This window comes from Setaria viridis, chromosome 9 (assembly GCF_005286985.2).
Source record: "Setaria viridis chromosome 9, Setaria_viridis_v4.0, whole genome shotgun sequence".
In the NCBI taxonomy this organism is placed as follows: domain Eukaryota; kingdom Viridiplantae; phylum Streptophyta; class Magnoliopsida; order Poales; family Poaceae; genus Setaria; species Setaria viridis.
The window spans coordinates 4,002,884-4,019,963 of record NC_048271.2 but is presented as its reverse complement, the minus strand read 5'-3'; the positions used below and the strand labels follow the sequence as shown (position 1 = coordinate 4,019,963).

The 17,080-nt window shown below is 43.4% G+C and overlaps 2 protein-coding genes across 2 annotated transcripts; both read left to right on the top strand.

Annotated features, from left to right (window-relative positions):
- The first annotated feature begins 1,220 nt into the window (after window positions 1-1,220).
- Window positions 1,221-2,448, top strand: LOC117835001 (L10-interacting MYB domain-containing protein-like). The gene is made up of 2 exons (XM_072291193.1): window positions 1,221-1,666; window positions 1,757-2,448. The coding sequence occupies exons 1-2, from the start codon at window positions 1,370-1,372 to the stop codon at window positions 2,336-2,338; spliced, it is 879 nt and encodes a 292-aa protein (XP_072147294.1). The 5' UTR covers window positions 1,221-1,369; the 3' UTR covers window positions 2,339-2,448.
- Window positions 2,449-9,387: 6,939 nt separating this feature from the next.
- LOC117835003 (uncharacterized) lies at window positions 9,388-10,447 on the top strand. Its single transcript, XM_034714354.2, has one exon. It carries the CDS (start codon window positions 9,539-9,541, stop codon window positions 10,175-10,177), a length of 639 nt encoding a protein of 212 aa, XP_034570245.1. The 5' UTR covers window positions 9,388-9,538; the 3' UTR covers window positions 10,178-10,447.
- Window positions 10,448-17,080: the final 6,633 nt, after the last annotated feature.

Here is a 17,080-nt window from a genome sequence, read left to right as displayed (position 1 = left end):
ATGATTGGTTATAAGTTGTCTATTTTGTGACGGGAATGAAACAATTTCTTCCAGGTTTGCTTGATCTTATGTAGAATGCAGTATGCTAGAACTTTGATATCTTTGTTCTTTAATTTGTGACCGGTTTCATAGGTTGGCTTTGAGCTGGCATGGTGTCGTTGTGTGGCGAGCCGTTAGAGCACTCACAAGTGAGATGCACTAGCTGTTAGAGCACAAACAAGGGAAATGCACTTGCGGTAGAGCACACAAAAGGGGGATGCATCCATGGAGTTGGCATTGAGCTGGCATGGTGTCATTGTGCGGCTTGTCGTGAGGGGTAGTGCACATCACTTTGGTACGCAGAAACGGATACTGTTCACGTCCGTTGCTTGTCATTGCATGCACAAACGGCTATTGTTGTCTTGCACGGCTTGTTTGTATCGTAAGACTGAAGCATGAGTTTTCTGGGTCACTAGTATGAACTGGTTACTGTGATGAGGTTGGTTAATTGTTGTCAGGGGAAATGTTTTGTGCTGTTTCAACAACCTATTGTAGGAAATAGTAGCATGTTTTTAAAACTTGGATGGTGTAGAGGTGTCCTTGTAATCATAGAGTCAAGGAGTAAAATTGTAGTCGTCCTTTTCAGATCATACAACACTGTTGTGCACTGCATGTTCTATGCTTTATGTCAATACTAACAAGTTGAAAGGATCTGCCTATGAACCCTGAGTTAATTTTGAACTTTTTGCGACCATCACTTTTACAAATACTGCAACATTTTCGGATATCCAATAACACAACTATATCTAGACAATCCAGATTACTAAGAGTCAATACTTGCAGTTGAGCCATTGACTGCCAGAGATTTGTCAGTATTATTATGGCTTCAAGAGGGGTTGTCCTCACTCACTATCATCGCTATCATAGTTCTGGCAGAGGGACTGGAGAACATTGGTTTGCATTGCAGGTTCACTCTTTTGTTCTGCTACTGGTGCTTTAACGATCCATTGTGGTGTAACTACATCACACGTCTAAACCTTGATATATACTTTCAGTTTTCTAAATGTGAACTTCTGAAATTGTGACTAGGAGTGTGTATTGCAGTATTACTACACATTACCATCACCCCAAAAAAACTCCATTTTAATCTACTGTTTGTGATAGTTGACTATTGGCAAATGGCATGTAGGACGCGGTGATCGGCGATGAGTTCCTGATGGCGTCGCAGGCATCTTCTACGCCGGTTGCGCAAGCTAGGAGGCGTGCTGCATCAGCTAACAAAAGGGCAAGGGATGATGAGGTATATTTTTCTTCCATTGTAGTGGAGCTGTTGTATAATAGAGTTGAAATTTGAACAATATTTTGGGGAAATCATTAATAGGGTGATCATATGGATTGGAATGATGGCTATACCACCATTGTTTGCAAGTTGTTTGCTGAACAAGTTAGAAAAGGAAATCGACCAAACACTCATTTGAACAATGTGGGATATTCCGAGGTGAAAGAAAGGTTTTTTCAGAGTACCGGTATCATGTTGAAAAAAAGTCAACTTAAGAACAAGTGGGATAAGTTGAGGGGTGATTTGTCTGCATGGAAAAAATTAATGAGAAAGCAAACTGGTACTGGTTGGAACTGGGAGAAGGGAACTATCAATATGGACACCGAGTGGTGGAAAAAAACAAAAAAAGTGAGCACTTCTCGCATGGTATTTTGTTCATATATAGATTATATTAGTCTTGTATAATTTCAATTTAATACCTTTGTCAAACACTTTTAGGACATTCCTGGCGTGGGAAAATTTAAGAATAGGCCTCTCCAAAACGAAGATGAGTTGAAGGTGATGTTTGGAAACATCATTAATGAAGAGCAAGATCATTGGAATCCTATGAGTTCCAACCCCATCATACCCCCAAGCCAAGAAGCACCCAATCCTATGAGTTCCAACTTCATTGATGCCGAGGATGGGTTAGAGATGGGTGGTAACAATGATTTAGACAATGGCGATGAGGTCCAGGAGGTTTCTCCTTCCGTTGCCAATGCTAAGAAAAAAGTACATGTGATCCTTGATAAACCTAACAAGAAATCTAAGGCAAGCACAGCATTAGTTATACAAGAACACATCTCCAAGATATCAGATAATGCTTCCTCTTTTGTGGCAAGCAGGCAAGCTGGGATCACTATTGAACAAGTAATGGACCATGTTGCCGCATGTGGGGCTGCGTGTGGCAGTGATGAGCATTTTGTGGCAACTGAGCTTTTTGTCAAGAAAGAGCAAAGGGAAATGTTCATGACTATTCCCACCAATGAGGCTAGGTTTAGTTGGCTTAAGAGGAAGTACGATATGATGTTTGCAAAGTGATGGCCGAGTGATTTGCCATCTTTTTTTTAGACATGTCATTTTTATTCATCTATGTCATATGGACAAATTTGTGATGTTTAATTTGTTGTCATTTTTTATTCATCTATCTTGTGTGGATAATTTGTGATGGTCAAATTGTTGTCATTTTTTATTCATCTTACGTTGTTATTTGGACATGTTATTTTTATTCTTGCAGTTGTCTAGTGATGATTCTAGTGATGAGAATGAGGAATTTTTCAAAACTATCCTAGGAGGTGCTATGCTTGCTCAAATATATGTTGATATGTTCCTTACTAAAAACCCTACAAGGACATCTACCACCAGTGGAATGGGTTTTATTTTGGAGACTTTGCACACTCCAGGCGAATGCCATAGCCAGTTGCGTATGAGCACAGAAATCTTCTTTGATCTTCATGGCTTATTGGTACAGAGGTATGGGCTAAAACCATCGTTGCACATGTCTACCTAAGAGAGTCTAGGAATTTTCTTATTTATCTGTGCGGGAAATGAGTCTAATAGAAAATGTCAAAATCGATTCAAGCACTCTGGTGAAACTATTAGTCGAAAATTTGAGAATGTTCTAAACTGTTTGATGGCCATGGCAAAGGATTTCATTAGGCCAAAAGATCCAAATTTTCATAATGTTCATAGGAGAATAAGGGATGATAGGCGAGCATATCCACATTTCAAAGATTGCATTGGAGCACTTGATGGCACCCATATTCGTGTTTCCCTTCCACCGGATGATCAAGTGAGGTATATCGGGAAGACAGGGATAGCCACCCAAAATGTTTTAGCAGTCTGTGATTTCGACATGCGGTTCACATATGTGTCCACGGGCCAACCAGGAGCTATGCATGACACAAGTGTGTTATACAATGCATTGAGTGTGGACGAGAAATTCTTTCCACATCCACCGCAAGGTAAAATTTATTGGAATAGTTATTTTACCATTATACGTGACTACAAATAAATTTATTTTTTGTCATCATTTGTAGGTAAATACTACGTTGTCGATGCGGGGTATCCCAATCGTCCAGGTTATCTAGCTCCATATAAGGGTGAGAGGTATCATATGCCTGAGTGGCATAGAGGTATGGAACCAAAAACTCCAAAGGAAAAATTCAATCGCATCCATTCTTCTATTCGAAATGTGATTGAGCGATCTTTTGGCGTATTGAAAATGAAGTGGCAAATTTTATACAAAATGCCGAACTACCCGATGTGGAAACAAAAAATGGTAGTTATTGCTTGTATGGTCCTTCACAATTTCATTCGTGAGCATAATAGTGAGGATTCAGACTTTGCTCGGTTTGATCGTGATCCTAATTTTGTCCCTACAATACCGCAACGGTACAATCCATTTGTAGTTCCATCGGATGGATCTACTTCAGAAGGCAGTGTCACTACAATGGATATTTTTCGCGATGAGCTGGCCACCAATCTTGCTCTTGCTTGGAGGTAGAATGTAATGAAGTAGTGAATTATCAAATTTATTTTCTATGTATGGACAATTATTTATGTATGAACAATTAATTTATATATGAACAATTAATCAACTTCTTGGGAAAATGACCGGATGCATGCGTATATAAAAAAAACATGTCAATACGTGATTGCGCTGGAGACCTGTATGTCTTCCTCCGGCCATTTTTCTTTTTTCAGAAAAAAAATGAGAAGAAAAAATGGAAAAAAAACATGTCTACGTGATTGCGCTGGAGACCTGTATGTCTTCCTCCGGCCATTTTTCTTTTTTCAGAAAAAAAATGAGAAGAAAAAATGGAAAAAAAAAACATGTCTACGTGATTGCGCTGGAGACCTGTATATCTTCCTCCGGCCATTTTTCTTTTTTCAGAAAAAAAATGAGAAGAAAAAATGGAAAATACCAAGGGTATTAGTGGACAATCCAACCAAAAACTCTGTTTCTGGATTTGGAGTTGTTGTGTCAGCCAAACACTTTTGCTCAGCTCCACGGTGAGAACATAGATCCACGCTGGAGCTGCTCTGTAGTGGAGCTACTGTTTTTTTGGATCTGGAGCTGCGTGAAGCTCTGCCAAACAGGCCCATATATGGGGTTGCTTATCTTACTATTACTAATTGGAGGCTCCTTTTGAAGTCTCTAGGTGAAGCCACCTAGGATTTTTGGGTGGACACTCTAGAAAAAGAGAGAAATCCTAAAAATTCTCGGAAAAAAGTAAAACATCCAACCATCAATCAATAGATTCAAATCATTATAGCCATTGGATCTAGTATGGTTTCTAAAAAATTACCCACCTATGCCATTATGAAAATAGCCTAAAGTAACCCCCTAAATCTATATATAAATTACCCACCTCTGCTATTATATAAAATAAACTAAAGTAACCCCCTAATGTTCATCAAAATTACCCACTTATACCATTATAAACAATATTTAAAATAACCCCCTAATTTGCAACTGAATTGCCTACCACTATTACTTTAAAAACTTAAAGTAACCCCTTAAATTTGCATCTATATTACCCACACATGCTATTATTAAAAATAATATGAGGTAACCCTACGTTTTGAATCAAATAACCTTAATTAAAAATATACAGCAATATATGGTTCTAAATCATCTATATCTTGCACTATTGGTATACGATATAATACTTAAGATCTATACGCATGATGTGTGTTACCATTTATAAGGATATAAAGTGATGGAAATATGGATTTCTATGCTAAAATTGTATCTCAAACTTAGGGTTCATTAAACAAATTCAAGCGTATAATTGTGATCCAAAGTGAAAAGTTAAAGATGATAAATGTGGATGAAAATATTATAGAGTAATTACTAACTAAAGTCTATCACAATTGGATGAAGATATTAAGTATATATCTACATAAGTATCGTGTTTGAATATTTAACAAACGACAAGGTAGCTTATGGTAATAATTTTGTAGCAATGTAGTCTTATTTTTTCCACTAGAGACTTCATATTAGTTCCCATGAGATAAGCTAGAAAAAGGAGAGAAATTCTCATAAAAATTAAAAACATCGAACACCAATCCTGTAAACTCTAATAATCATAGCCATTGATCTATTATATTTTCTAAAAATTTACCCACCATCATTGGAAAAATATTAAAAAATGAGCTCTAAACCTATATCTAAATTGCCGAGCTCAGCTATTATAAAAAATAATCTAAAGTAACCCCATAATTTCATCCAATTTACTAATACACATCATTATAAAAGCATAACTTAAAATGTCATTCTAAAATTTTATCTATGTTACCCATGTATGTCGATATTAAAAATAACCTAAAGTAAACACCTAAATCTTAATCAAATTATCTTCATGTGCATCATACAAAAATGTCAAAAAGTAAACTAAAATATGATTCTAAATTACCTATTTATGTCATTGTTAATATGAAAATACTAAGTTAAAGTATATACACATGATGAGTGCCACCATTTAGACCATTTATACATGTATGTGAGGAATCGGTGAAAAATATTGATTTGTATGCTAAACATAATGTATGGAGGATTGGAGGTGTGATAAAAAGGAAAAAATATGAATATGGATAAAAAAAAGTGCATAGAGTAATTATTAATTAAAAATCAATCAAAACTGGACAAAAATAGGTACATATCTATATAAGTATTGTGTTGAAGTATTGGGCAAATGAGAGGCAGTAAGTAAATAATTTTGATTATTAGCTAAGAGTTTAATTTCTAAATAATTTTCAAATACAATAGCTTTTAAAAATATTAGCCCGTGCAGGAGCACGGGTTGATAGGCTAGTGAGTTTAATTGATCTCCTTATTGCCCACAGTACGAGGAGGATTAGGTCCTATTTTATTCCTTTAGGCTGTGTTTGGATTCACCTTACTTATTTTTGAGACTAAAGTTTTGTTCCTTTTAGTCCCTAAAGTTCCAAACAGACTTGCTTATGGGACTAAACTTTAATCCATAAGTCACCAAGGGGTTGCTTATGGGGACTAAAGTGTACCCTGGATACCCCTACCCTCGTTTATGACTTGTCCGTGTCCCCCTCACCCTACCCGCCCCACTGCCCCACCGGTCCCCGCCGCTAGCCCTCGCCCCGCCACCGTCCTCGACCACCCGCCTGCCGCCGCCCTCCCCGAACCCCGCCCCGCTTTAGTCCAGTTTTGTGGACTAGAGGACTAAAGATTTTAGTCCTACTTTTAGTCAAGTGTTTAGATGTTTAATCAACTAAAGTGCACATTTTAATTCAAATTTTAGTCCACGATGAAAACCAACGACCACCATCTTTGTACCGCCAGCAATGAATTTCCATTGATCCTCATTTACGAAGAGAGAGAGACGGGAGCTGTCATCTCGTGAGATGACGGCACGCGCTCGTGCTCCCAGGTACGAGACGGCATGGCATCGCCATTGTAGTCGTCGCAAATAACGACGACAATCCGGATCCACCTGCGGTGGGGCGCACGGCGAGCCACTGGTGCCGCACCATCCCAGCGCCCTCCTCTGGCTTCCTGCAGGATGGGCCATGCCTGAAGGGCCAATGCCGGCGCCTGTCCGTGCAGATCAAGCCGCCCATGGCCGAGCTCGCCGCTGCCCCGTCAAGCTGTGGCCACCACTGACCCCTCAAACGGAACCGTGATGATCTCCTCTATGTGCTGCACCACTTTCCCATGGGTCGGCGAGAACAGAGGCCTGCCACCGGCAATGCCGTGATCTGTTTTGGCTCCTTTCAGTTTCACCCCTATAGAATAACAAAATAGTATCAAAATTCTTATGTCTTGACGAATTTGCAGAAAATTCCGGTGACACTAGCACTTGTTTCAGCTTCTGAACTGCCTGAACAAACAACCCCAAGGATTCTGTGATGCGCGGGCAAGGGTGGCTGGGGTTTGCATGGTACACTGTACAGTGATGAACACTACTCCCTCTCTCAGCTGCCGACTGCTTAAGGGGGTGTTTGGATACGAGATGTTAAACTTTAACAGTGTCACATCGGATGTTCGGATACTAATTAGGAGAACTAAACATGAGCTAATTATAAAATTAATTGCAGAATCTTGTGCTAATTCGCGAGATGAATCTATTAAGCCTAATTAATCCATCATTAGCAAATAGTTACTGTAGCACCACATTGTCAAATCGTGGACTAATTAGGCTTAATAGATTCGTCTCGCAAATTACACTCCATCTGTGCAATTAGTTTTGTAATTAGCTTATGTTTAATATTTCTAATTAGCATCCAAACATCTGATGTGACGGGTGTTAAACTTTAACACCTAGTTGCCAAACAGGTCCTAAGTTGCATTTACTATGGCGACTACACTAGAACTTGCTCCGGAACGATGATGGCGTCGTGCTGGAAGCATCAACTTCTCTTGGTTGTTCATCGCAAACCCAAAGAGTATCAAGTGTGGCGCCGAACCGTGCAGGGACGCATGCCAGTGGAATATGTTTGCCTGATGTCACTCATTCTGAAGGCGGCGAAATACGGAGGCACGACTTCCATTGAGTGCTTTGCTGCGGGGTTTAGTGGTGGAAGAAAACAGTTGAAAGAAACAACGAGATAAAAAAGCTGGAGGATGTGAATTGTGAGAGGTGAGCTACTGGTAGGACTTCTTTTTATAGCAAGAGTACCTGACCAGAAAAGCAGCTTCGATTTTATGATGATTCGGAGAACTGTTGTGTGGGCTGGTGGGCCGGTTGGCTGCGGGTCTCCCAGCTAGTGGGCTAGACTCAGACTATGCATCGTAGAAGATTGTTTGAGTCATCAATTTATTCTTATTTGTTCAAAAAATTATTCTTATTTGCTAATGGGGATATCAATAAAAACAGTTCACTGGGAATGGGTTAAGTAACCCACAGCAGCTTCGGTTACGATTTACATACGAGTTTCATAAGAGAGTTCATTGAATTATGAATGATCTGTTTGTTGTGTGGGCTGGTGGGTCTAGTGCCTCTCTGAAACCAGCCAAAACTAATGGGCTAAAATGTCGCCGTCGAGGCACTCTGTGCTTGAGGATCAGAAAACAACTCTGACGGAGAACGCACCTTGCATCTTGGCTATGCAAAACTGTTGCATCCGTGGAGCGATCTGATCCAAGGATCACCGGTAGTAAGGATTACAGCATCAACTTTTCTTTTCTTTTCTTCTGTTGGACAAACGGAAATGCAAACTTCCACTAACCAGTGTCGTCTCTAGTAAGATCGCCAGAGACCACATCGGATACAAAGTCTGGTGCATGGCATCCTCATCCATCCTACCATCACCGTAAGCAGCTGAACAATCTGCTACCTGATTACTACTACAGACTGAGATAACACATTCAGTAAATTCATACGGCATCAAATTTCTGAACCACCTGAACAAACACCCCCAAGGGGTTCCTATCCCATGCCGCTGACCTGAGAGCACCACCAACGATTTTGTGATGCACGGGCAAGGGTGGCTGGGGTTTTGTGATGCCGGACAACGATGGCGTTGTCCTAGAAGCTAGCATCAACTTCTGTTGGGTGCCCATTCGAAGTTCATAGGGCATCAAGCGTGGCGCCGAACCGTGCAGGCACATATACTGGTGGAATATGTTCGCGTGATGTCACTCATTCCGAAGGCAGCGAAATGGGCTTGCTGCGGGCTTAGTGGTGGAAGAAAACAGGTGGAAAAAAATAACAGCGAGGTAAAAAAAGCTGGAGGATGTGACCTGTGAAGTGAGCTACTGGTTTTTTCTTTGAGACCCATGAAGTGAGTTACTGGTAGGACTTGTTTTTATAGCAAGCACCTGACCAGCAAAGCAGCTTCGATTTTATGATCCTTCAGAGAAACTGCTGTGGGCTGGTGGGCCGGTTGCCTGCGGGGACTCCCAACTAGTTAGTGGGCCAGAATCGCTGCCCCGCCCATCCATCTCTCTACGCTTCTTCTTCAACCTATCCTGCCGGGCCGCGTGCACGCCAAGCCCGAATAATTCCGCGTCGCCGCCAGTCAGGCCCACCGCGGAGGAATTCCGACCGTTGCGCCGCTCAGTCAGGTGCGCGAACCCGCTTTTCCCAACCTTTTTAAGCCCATCTCGCCCTCCCGACCGTTGCGACCCCAAAAATTCCCCTCCTTCAGATCCCTCCCGTTCCAAGCAGCCGCGCACGAGACGAGACCGCCGCTGCCGCCGTGCACTCGAGCCGCTCGGCGCCGAGAACCACCCAATCGCAGCTTCCACCTCCGCCACCCATGGCCGACTCCAGCGCTCTCGTCGTCTCCGGCGCCGGGTCCGGGGCCGCGCGGCAGCAGCAGCACCCGCTGAGCCAGATCGCGGCGAGCGGGACGCACCGGCTGCTTCTGAAGCAGTGGGTCAAGGAGGAGGACCTGCTGGCGCGCCGCGTCGCGCTGCGGGAGGCCCGTCTCGACGGCGCGCGCAAGGAGATCGCCTTCCTCTACTGCGCCTTCTTTGCCTTCCACGCCGCCTCCGTCCTCCTCCTCTTCCTCTCCTCCGCCTCCGCCGGATCGCCGTCCCCCGCCGCGTGCAGGAGGTCCTGGATCCCCTGCCTCGTCTCGCTGCTCTCGTCCCTCGCCATGCTCTGGGCGCTGCGGTACAAGTCCGACACGGAGGCCGTCCTGGAGCGCCTCCTCGCGCGGGAGCGGGAGGACGCGCTGCTCCTCGGCAGGTGCGTCTCCGAGCTCAAGCGCAAGGGCCTCGACTTCGACCTGCTCAAGGAGGTGGACGCGCTGCGAAGGGCCAAGAGCCTCCGAGTCGAGGCCAAGGGAGCCGAGAAGGCCAGGCGCTGGCAGGCCAGGGACCTCGCCGTCTTCGCGCTCTTCGCCGCCGCATGCGGGGTGCTCGTGCTCACCAGGTTCCTGCTCTGTAATTAGACGAGATTACGGGAAGAAGCGGGGATCACGTGATGATTGAATTGCCTCCTTGGCGCTGTTCTTGACTACCATTGCTTTGCTGGATGAGGATGAAGGGCCCTGTCATTCTTGGCAGAACTGTTTGTTCTGCGAATTTTGGTGTTGGATTTTATCTGTTTGTAATAAGGAAATATGTGATGCGTCAGGTTTTATCTGTGTTTCTGATTGTAACAGAGAGGGAAAATGCTCTCTCAGTATTATGATACTACGACAAAGATGATGTTAATCCTACTTCGTTGGCCAAAATGTTTAACTGCCTCGTTGCTTGAGGCAGAATTTGCAAGTCTTGTGAATGGTTATGTTGTGATTTGGTAAAATCGTTCCGGATTTTCCACATTGTCACTTTTCCAGGTTATTTACTTGTCTGAATTTTCAGTGCAAGTGAATTTTTGGAACCTGCAGCCTGTTCTACAAAAGATAGCCTGTTTTTAGGGGCAGCCTGCAATCTGACTGGACAGAAAATTCCAGATTAACATAGTGTTTTTCCTCTCTGATGAATACTGGAATTAAGCAGCACTATCTTATGACAAACGAATAGAAAATGCCAGATCTTCAAGAAGCTCGAGAAATCAACCATTCCTGATTATATTCTGCTTGGATGCATTTTGCTTGCATATATGTTGTGCTGTTTGCTTGCCTTTTTATTCATTCTAAGAGAAATTCCATCCAAAAAAACTCCATCAATTCCACGAACAGGCAAGGGAACTGCAAAGTCTAGAAAAATTGTGGTTTCGTACAAACCTTGCAACAGAGCTTGCCAAACATTGAGAAACACAAACCATTATACAATGCATATTGGTACTGCTTACAAGCACATACTGTGATTACGTTATATCACACCACAATCACCATTTCCCCTGAACCTGAACGAAGTAACAAATACAGGCACCAAATTGCTCAATGTACACCGCAACATAGCATAGATGAAAGGAATGAACTATATCAGTTAAACCAAACAAATCCCGAAACGACATCCCACTCAGACGTTCTCAGCCCCTTCTTTCTTCATGTGGAACGGCTCATGCGCCGGCGAGGACCCGCCGACGACGCCGGGCGGCGGCAGCGGCGTGCCGTAGATCTGCGCGCCGACGCCGGCCCGCATCTCCTCCCGGCCCCTGTGCTTGCCGAGGAAGTAGCAGCCGAAGCCGAGCAGGATGGAGAAGAAGATGAAGGGCAGGGAGATCACCAGCACGAACCCCATGCCTCCTCTCTTGCTGGCTCCGGAATTCCAACCGCTTGGAGGAGCAGGGGAGAACGTGAAGGATGCTTTGAAGGGAGGACGATGGTGGAGGTGAGGTGGTGCCGGTGCTTTGCTTTGGGAGGGGAGATGGGTGGACTGGTGGAGTGAGTTAAATAGTTGAGGAGGCAGTGGAAGCTGCAGGAGAATCCTATGGAAGAAGGCGGCGGCAGCTGGAAGAAGCTTGTGGAGTGTGCTGTTGCGACAGCCTTCCGACCGTTGGGCTGGCGCTGGTGGTGGTGGCCTTGTGGGCAACGGTCGGATGACGAAAGCCCGTGCTGTTCTTTTCCTCCGTTCAGTGCTACTCCTCCTATGTTACTGCACGTGGGTAATTGTGGAAGATTATATAAGCTTCACTTTTGAGGTCAAAGGTCAGACTGCGTTTTGCCAAAAAAAAAAGAAGGCGTAAAGTTAGGACGACCTACTACTTGGAACGCATAATTTTTTAAAATTGTATGTGTCTTTCTTTAAAAAATACAAAAGGCTGTAAAGTTAGGAGACATTTCGAGCTCATATGCAGCTAATTTTCACTGCATCTGTATTCTTTCTACGAAGAAAACGGCACTTCATGTATGCACGCAGGGCCTGTGTAACAACCTCGTACTCCAAAAACCGCACCGCCCAATCCTTCCAAGGAGCGGGCACGCGTACACATAGCACCCTTTTTACACTTTCATTCTCACTTCGTATAAAAGGTTAACCCGAATATGTTATGGCTGGTTGACAAAGGCTTATAAGTTGGCTCCACCCTTGCTCAACTAGCAAGGTGGTACTAAACATGCGCACCTACGCTCATAGACCGGACCAACCAAATTGGGCCAACCTAGGGAACAGTTCCCCCAAACTCCCAACTTTGACACTACGTAAAAAGAAGATTCCCCATCACATCAAACTTGCGGTACATGCATGGAGTACTAAATGTAGACGAAATCAAAAACTAATTGCACAGTTTTGTTGTATTTTGCGAGATGAATCTTTTGAGCCTAATTAGTCAATATTTGGACAATAATTCACAAATACAAACGAAACGCTACAATGTGCTACAGTGCTACAACAGTAATTTTGCATCTCCAAAGTTGGGCAACTAACAAGGCCCTCCAGCTCTTCGTGTGCCGGCCATGTGTTTCAGTGCTGAGCGTACTATCCACTGACAACCAAACTACAGACATCATCACATTCTGCCTTCTACCAGCTCTCTCTACTGAAAACTTCTTCAGACAGCAATGCGGGAGCTCTCTGATCTTGCTTTCCAAAAACTCTCTGCCTCTCCTCCTGACATCCCAGGTTGAAACAACGAACTCATCCATTCGCCTTCCTCTCGGCTCTGTCCAAATAAGAGTTTGGGAATCTCTTTTCGAAAGGAACGGCACGATGAAGACACGTAATGAGATTCGTTTGTGCTTCATCCTCTACACTCTTCGTTTGGGCTTAGAAAATTGCCTCATCATTCTCCGCATCCAAAGTGACGGTTGTCGGATTGCCAAAGCAGTTTTTGTGCTCGTGCACAGCTCATACAATACACCCATACGATACTCCAACCAGGATAGCGGCGGTTTGCGAAAGAATTCCTCTGTTCGTCTCCAGTCTCCGGCCACAAGTTAGTGACATTTTGGGCGTCTCGGCTAAGCCCCACAGGTCAATCTCAAGGATAATTTTGCAATATTATATTCAATAAAACCTAGCATTATTCCAACACTACGAAAATATTTTCAGGGACAAACCCATAATTTACAAATAAAATTCAATGTACACAATCTGAATGCTGATAAACATACCAATAGCCAGGAATTGAAATGTTTGGCTACGTGCAATCATGTTGTCACTTATTATAACCTGTCCAAAAGGGATGAGTATTACTCAAAGCCTGAAAGACTTTGCAAGTCTTGCTCTAGACAATGATGTTTTCCCAATGTCCCTAGTCTCACAGCATCCACATGCAGGTACCCATCTAGTCATTTGGACTTCTGCAGCGCACCGGCCTCTGTTTTCAAAACAAGTGAGCCATGGATGCAGGTGGCTCGTGTTTACTGGACTCCAAGAACACGGTTTTCCACAAAACAGAACAAAAGATCTTGCAAAAACAAAAAAAAAAAAACTTCGTGCGTATTTGGAGACTCCATGCGTGTTACTTGTCTCATCTAGTCACCAAACATGAGGGTTCCACTTGTAGAACGTTTAATGTTTGTCTTGAAGAATTTAGAAGTCATCATTCCATTTGTTCTCTATATCCTAAATCGACAGCAATTCGTTAGTAGTACAATTAACTCAAAATATTTGGAAGAAAAGTGCTAATTCTGAAAGTTAATTTTACTGGATGCTAAATTAAAATACCTTACTCAATTCGGCATTTTTATATGCAATGGTGCCCTTGGAAGGCTTAGTTAAATTTGGCAACGATTCAGTCATGTTGTAAAAAAGAATATAACCTCGAGCCTGTAGAACCCAGGTAGACCATGGCGTGGAAGCAATTATGATATTCAAAAAATTTAAATAGCTAGCGTTTCAAGTCATGACGTATGATACTTGATATACTCCAAATGGAGGTGTTTATATCAGTTTTATATACAAAAATGCACCTGATATGACTTATGAGGGCCATAAAGTCTAATCTACTGCACCACGAGAAAGAGATTAAAAACAGAGATGATTGACGATCAGATGATGATAATGGGAATATATAAATGGTTGAAACCGCTGATGAAAGGTACATATTGGCGTTAGGTGGACCACGAGAGATTAAGGCTACTATAGTCGTAGCTGAAAGGGGCTTGATCGCCAGTAATTCGTAAATACTTTTTATTTGAAATGCGTTCGTCAAACAATAAACATGTTTCTGTGAGCCATCGTTACAGAATCTAATGCAATGTGTAAACATATCAACACGATATATGTACTCCATTGGCAAATCATTCATTTTAGCCGAACTTGCTGATGGCATTGTTGCATTAGTCTATAAAACCTACTCCTACATAACGAAACAATGTTTCAGACATGGAGCACGTACTATGGAATTGTTTACTTTGGCTATACTTCAATTTAATTATCATACGACGCCTCTTCAATCCTAGCAATTTGACACTTTGGAAGTAATTTCTCTTTTCTTTTACGCAGAATTTCCCCTTTATTATCATGACTTTGGTGGTGTTGGGTTATGGCTGAATCATTCAGATATCCGTACAGGACCTTTTACTCGAGATGGAATATCCGTACAGGAGTTGACATGCTCTGGTTATCAAGCGAAATAAAATGGCCAAGAATTAAATTAGATATCCGTACAGCACCTGAATACTTAATTCAAGTATCATATGGCAAATATTGAGATTTCCATGCAGCCAGAGCTTGACCTGAATGCCTCTAGATTAATCACTATGTGTTTATATTTCATCGTTTCACCGTCAGTAAAATGGTTAGTCCTCACATTGTTGGCAGATTCTACTGTCATGAATGAAACAGACAGCGGTTACTGCAAGAGGAAATCAAACGACAAGACAATAAACAAATGAATGAACACGACCATACCTACTGAAACCATCTAATAGTTTTCAGCCATCACAGCTGGCAAAGCATTCATTATATACGCAGGAGGGCTGACAATAACTACTGGGCTTCTAGCAAACCAAGTGTCAAACGCAGATCAGAGGAGGATGGGTAAGAGCGTGTCAGTTCAGCGAGGGCACATCCCGGTGCTCGTCGGCGAGGGGAAGGAGCTACAGAGGGTTCTGGTGCATAGGAAGGTGCTTCACCATCCATACTTCACCGGGTTGCTGGAGCTAGCAGCAATGGAGTTTGGGCATGATCAGAAGGGGGTACTCAGAATCCCTTGCGACGTCAAATGCTTCCACACAATTATTCAGCTCATCAGAAGCAGCACGAGGAGGAAGAAGGTGACTATTTCTATTCCATGCCTCCTTTTCCCCCAAGTTGATGTAAGGTTCAGATTTCAGAGAGACTAAGAGGTTAGGGTCTCAAGTTTTCAGTTTCCGGTCACCTCCTGCATGCCCTCATCTTGCACTATCCTAGTCAAGTAGTCATCAGTGTAATCAACCTTATGATGTGTGATGTATCCCTTTTTTTCAGCTTTTACATCATGTACATAGTCTGAGCTAGAGATGGAGGAAATGTGTGCCATCTGTACTATCATCATGACACATAGTGGTTTGGACGATTAGTGCAACGGATGTATCTGTCATGCACACGTTTTGTCACAATTATTTCTCAGAATATTTGCTTTGTTCCTTTATCCTTCAAGTTCTTTGAGCAAAACGAAAGGTGGGAACCGGTGAACCTGGAATTTGAGCTTAAGGTTTCTTTTGTTTTTTTTTTAATAAAGGCGCAGCATCAGTACTGTCACAAAAATGAGGACATGCCAACTATAATCCCCACTCTGCTACTAGTTTAAGATTGCCGCAGCAAGTTCTCTGGGGCAAAAAAATATATATATTGCTCAACAACTAAGAATTGCACTTATGGAATTGGACGATTTGAACGCAAAACGATCCTTGAGAAGCATCATGAGGTGAACTTGTGAAAAGTGAAAACAGATGGCAGAGCTCCTGCGTGGCTGCCTGTCGTACAATCTCCACGAATCGCCCTCTGCTCGCAACGCCTCTCGTCCTTATCCCCTCACCTCTGACCATCTTTGCCGTTAATGGCGAGGGTTAGCAGGAAGCTCTCTTTCCGTTTTGACGAAACGGCGGCCAGATGGATGACCAACGGCCGCTCGCGAGCGCGACCTTGGCAGGCTCAATCAAGGGAGAGACGTTTTCCGATTGAGGAAGCGTAAATGACGGGTGTTTGCAAATCAAGAGCATCGATCATAGATCACCGTTTACTGCGGATCCGACGGCGTACATTAATTTAATTTGCTTTTTACTGTGTGTAATGGCTATGAGCCTGAGGTTAGACTCTGTAAAATACCGAGTTGGATATTTGTGTGCCGGCTGCCGAGAGCGCGAGGAAAGGTCACGACGATATTTGACACATTTCCTGTGTTCATGTTCCTTAGACTTGGAACCCTCCTAGCTTTTCTTTGCATTTATCTACCGCAATATATTCTGCAATTAACTTTATTCCTGCTTAGATTAAAGTCCAGTTCGTTTGGGGGCTTTGACAGACCTGAACGCGGGCTGAGCGAGCCAGAGATGGCAGCCGACCCGAGAGGGTGTGTTTGGTTGGGCTGTGGCTTTTGAAAAAGCTGTTGTAAGCTGTGGGATGTGGAAAAGTAGCTGTGAGAAAGCAGCTGTGGGAAAAGCAGAAGACCGTTTGGTTAGAGGAGCTGTGAAACTGTAGGCTGTGTAAGAAATACATGTAATGCCCCTAAAGGTCTGTGAGTGTGTTTATATGCAAATTGCTCGTAACAAAATAAATTTTATATATTTTTCATCCATTAAAGTGATTGGTCCACATAAATAAAATTATATCCATCAAAAGTTCTATACAAGGATGCCATCCTTCAACATGGATGAGCAGGGAGTGGCGGCCGGCAACCGGGGGCGATGGGCGGCAGGGTGCGGCGGCCGGGGTCGTCGAGCGGCGGCGGTTCGGGGGGCGGGGTGTGGCGAGCGGCCGGGGGCGCCGGGAGGCGGGCCGGCGACCGAGGGCGGCGGACGGCTGGCAGCAGCTGGCGA

Excerpts from the sequence above, each read along its gene's own strand:
- LOC117835001 (XM_072291193.1), top strand. The coding sequence starts at position 1,370 with ATGGATTGGAATGATGGCTATACCACCATTGTTTGCAAGTTGTTTGCT. Across the intron at positions 1,667-1,756 it reads GGTGGAAAAAAACAAAAAAA|GACATTCCTGGCGTGGGAAA; the intron begins GTGAGCACTTCT and ends AAACACTTTTAG.
- LOC117835003 (XM_034714354.2), top strand. The coding sequence starts at position 9,539 with ATGGCCGACTCCAGCGCTCTCGTCGTCTCCGGCGCCGGGTCCGGGGCC.